Source organism: Arachis ipaensis, chromosome B02, assembly GCF_000816755.2.
Source record: "Arachis ipaensis cultivar K30076 chromosome B02, Araip1.1, whole genome shotgun sequence".
NCBI classification, from domain to species: domain Eukaryota; kingdom Viridiplantae; phylum Streptophyta; class Magnoliopsida; order Fabales; family Fabaceae; genus Arachis; species Arachis ipaensis.
Window position 1 is genome coordinate 283,866 of NC_029786.2, and position 3,474 is coordinate 287,339.

The following is a 3,474-nucleotide window of genomic DNA, read 5'->3' on the forward strand; positions in this document are numbered from 1 at the left end:
ATGGCTTGAGTTTTACTAATATTTTGAGCAAAATTTATGTAAAATTTTGTAGGTTGCAGATTATAATCTGGTTAAAAAAATATATACATGTGCTTTTACTAAAACTTGGCCCAAATTTAGTTCTGTTTATGAGTGTTAATTTTCTTTTCAAGGTGTTTTATACACTTCCATGTACTGATTAGTTATCCATATTATATCCAATATATACTCATAATTTGTGGACATTTCTGAACTATTTAATACTGTTTTCTTTTCACTTGGATTTTTGGTTAGCAGAAAATGCTAAAAGATCATAGGAGCAAGGTGGTATAAATGATCATAATTATTATGATTATTTAAGTTAATAGTGTAAGATTATGTAGATTTATTTTAATAAAAATTGTTTTGTCAAAGTCTAAACTCTACTCCTCAATTGTTACATCTATAGGTGGAAGCCATCAAAAGAAGTGCTGTGGATGTTGTTCAACTGAAAGAGTTGGAAAATGACATGGGAAGAATTTATACATTAAAAGAGAATTTCGGCATATTACGGTAACATGGGAAGAATTTATACATTAAAAGAGAATCTCGGCATATTACGGTAACTCTAATGCTAATAATCAAGAAAAAAAAAATAGCCTAGCTACATAAAATATAGGGAAGAAATATTTAAATACAATTTTTAATCAAAACTATGAAATACTTTATGCAAATTATTATCAATATATATAGTAAGCAAAATGAGAGTAAAATTAAATGAGAGATATCTTGACCAGACAAAAAATAAAAGCAATATTATTAATAATTTTGATGATTTATGATAGATAGTAGTTTATTCATAATAAAAAGAACAAATTAAAATATCAAGATATATTTAAAATATGAATAAATGATGATTCATGCTCTTCTAAATAGATATTGTCTTCCATTTTCTATCTTTGTTTTTTCTTGTATGTAAATGACTTATAAATGATTTTTTTATAGCCATTTTGTTCCATTTTTAGCTTCTTAGAAGCATGCGTTAAAATATTTGCAATCACTGGTTGTTTTTCAACCGTTTTCTATATATCGGACACATGTTTGCAATTTTTCACTTTAAACTCGACCTACAGAAAATTTATATAAGGATATATAAGTTAAGTTTTGTTATAAGATATTATTTTACATAAATCTCAATAAGTATTTTCAAACAAGAACAGTAACAATTCAACATCAAATTATAATAACTTCAATTCATCACAAGACATCATAAAAGTTGAAACAGATATTTACCAAGAGAAGCCAGCTGCTGTTTCTTCCCAGACCCTGGGGGGCGACCTCTACCCCGTTTCTGGCCTTGTTGTGTCATGGTTCCTGGATGAGTAGCTGGCGTTGGAGTCAATGCCAGTGAAACGGTTCCATCCGGCCCATACTTCCTAGGCCTACCCCTCTTCCTTTTGACCGGTTCTCCGGAAGGAGCTCCAGCAGGGGCACCAACATTGACACATTGAGACGACATCCCCGAAGATTCCAATGGCATCGTGGATCCAATGGTACTACCCCCAATGGTTTGCTGAAATGGGAGGTTAGGATTCGACAATGGACGCATACTAGGCGAATTGTGCAAGTCAGGTTGCTGTGTTCCAGAACCAGGCATTCCTCTCTGCATATAATAAGATGCAGAACCAGACAACGCCATTTGGTCCCCACGATCCATGCATTTACTCTTCAAGCTCCTCTAATCTCAAGAAAATTTCACAACAAGATTCCAACCCCACAATGTTCAATACACCTAACTGTTCTCATAAGCAGTCAACAACAAATTTTAACAGGGGGAAATGCACAAAACCAGAATACTGCATATGAAAATCAATAAAACTCAATGTCCAAAGTTCTTAAATTATAAGATTAGTAACTGCAGTTTGAGAAGAACAACAGAAGTCCTTCAAATCAGAAACTAAAGCCTATAGATATATATACATGTTTGAAGGCCTAAATAACTATATGTTCAAAAGGAAGAGAAAAGGACTTCAAGATTTAAAGGCACACACACACATGCAAAAGACAACCATAAAGTAGAAGATAAAAATTGAAAGCATAACTAACCCTATGAAATAAAGGCAGAAAAATTCCACAATAGTTCCAATCAACCAAAACAGCAAAGACAAAAAGAGAAGCTGGTTTCACACAGCTTACCAAACTTTATAGAAAACAACTAAAAGGCTTCACATTAAAGATAAAAGACCAGCATGAACTGCAACATGTCCACTCACACACCAACCCATTATAAAACCTTAAACACCAAGCAAAATTCCAAGCCAAACACCCCAAACAACATAAATCAAGCTCACCCAAAAAAAAAAGAATATTTTTTTTTTCAAAATAATAATTTAAAGGGCCAGTTAATTACTTCAAGTCAGTGTCATGGAATAATTGACAAACCCCAGTTCCAAAATTAAAGCAAACAGCAGAAAATGCCACTCAGAGAAAACATAACAGCTCAGAGAATCACAGAGAAAGTTACAAACTTTGGTGAATTAACACACACCCAAGATACTGAAAACAAAATAAAACAAAGAAGCAATGCTATGAATGCATCAGGAATTACACTTGAAAAAGGAATTGAAGTGGGGAAATAAAAGAAAAGGAAACATTACTGACATTTATGTAGAGATTGAGGATCAAAACTGAAAAGGGTCACAAGACAGAGGGTTATGAGTGATTGTATGAAGAAGAGCAAGCTTAGTGTTGCAACGGTTTCATGGAGCAGAATTAAAGAGCGGTGACAGAAGCAGCAGAGAGGAGAGAGTGTGTGAAAGTGAAGTGAGTGAGTGGAAACAGAGAAACAGAGAAACAAAGACATTAACTACATAAGAAGATGAGTGAGAAGAAATGCAAAATTCAGAAACATATAATAATATTATTATTTATTATGAAGTCATGATGAAAGTGTTGGATGAATAGTGAGTGTGTGAGGCGCATAAGTGAAGTCCTTATCTGAATGCATATATTTCTAGGTCAGAGTGCTGAGGATCCAGATTTGATTAATGAGTATTGAGTACTCATCAACCATTAACGACCAACCTATGACTTGGATTTACCTTATGCTACTATTTACCATCATCATCATCATCATCATCATCATCATCATGAGATCTTCTATAACCATATAATCCTAGCTTGTAAGGTAAATAATTAAGTTAATCAAATAAACATATTAATGATTTTTTTTCTATTTTAATTATATCTTTATCTTGAATATTGTTTTAAAACTAACCAATTACAATCTTAGATAATATCTGATACCACCTATTAGTCTTTTAATTAACAATATAGATATGAAGACATTGACAACATAAACTTATTTTAAAATAAGACAAAAATATTTTGTCAACTGGTCATTCTTTTTTCTTTATAAAATATGTTCAGAATCTTTATATAATTCATATCCATTCTAATTGACTACTTATGAAACCATTTTTTGTTGCAAATTGATTTATATAAAAGTCCTATAAA

At 31.9% G+C, this 3,474-nt stretch overlaps 1 protein-coding gene and 1 long non-coding RNA gene across 4 annotated transcripts in view; one reads left to right on the forward strand and one right to left on the reverse strand.

Moving 5' to 3' along the window:
• The window catches only part of LOC107628096, a 2,352-nt gene extending 1,690 nt beyond the window's left edge, over positions 1–662 (forward strand). For all 3 annotated transcript variants that reach the window (XR_002356516.1, XR_001617595.2, XR_001617596.2), the window contains one exon: positions 428–662. This is a non-coding gene — a long non-coding RNA (uncharacterized LOC107628096). The remainder of the gene's footprint in view (positions 1–427) is intronic.
• On the reverse strand, positions 1,252–2,775 carry LOC107621213 (AT-hook motif nuclear-localized protein 9; the record flags this gene model as incomplete). Its single annotated transcript, XM_016323249.2, is given in 2 exon segments — positions 1,252–1,814; positions 2,620–2,775. A coding segment is annotated over 1 exon segment (424 nt), but the record flags the coding sequence as incomplete, so codon positions are not given.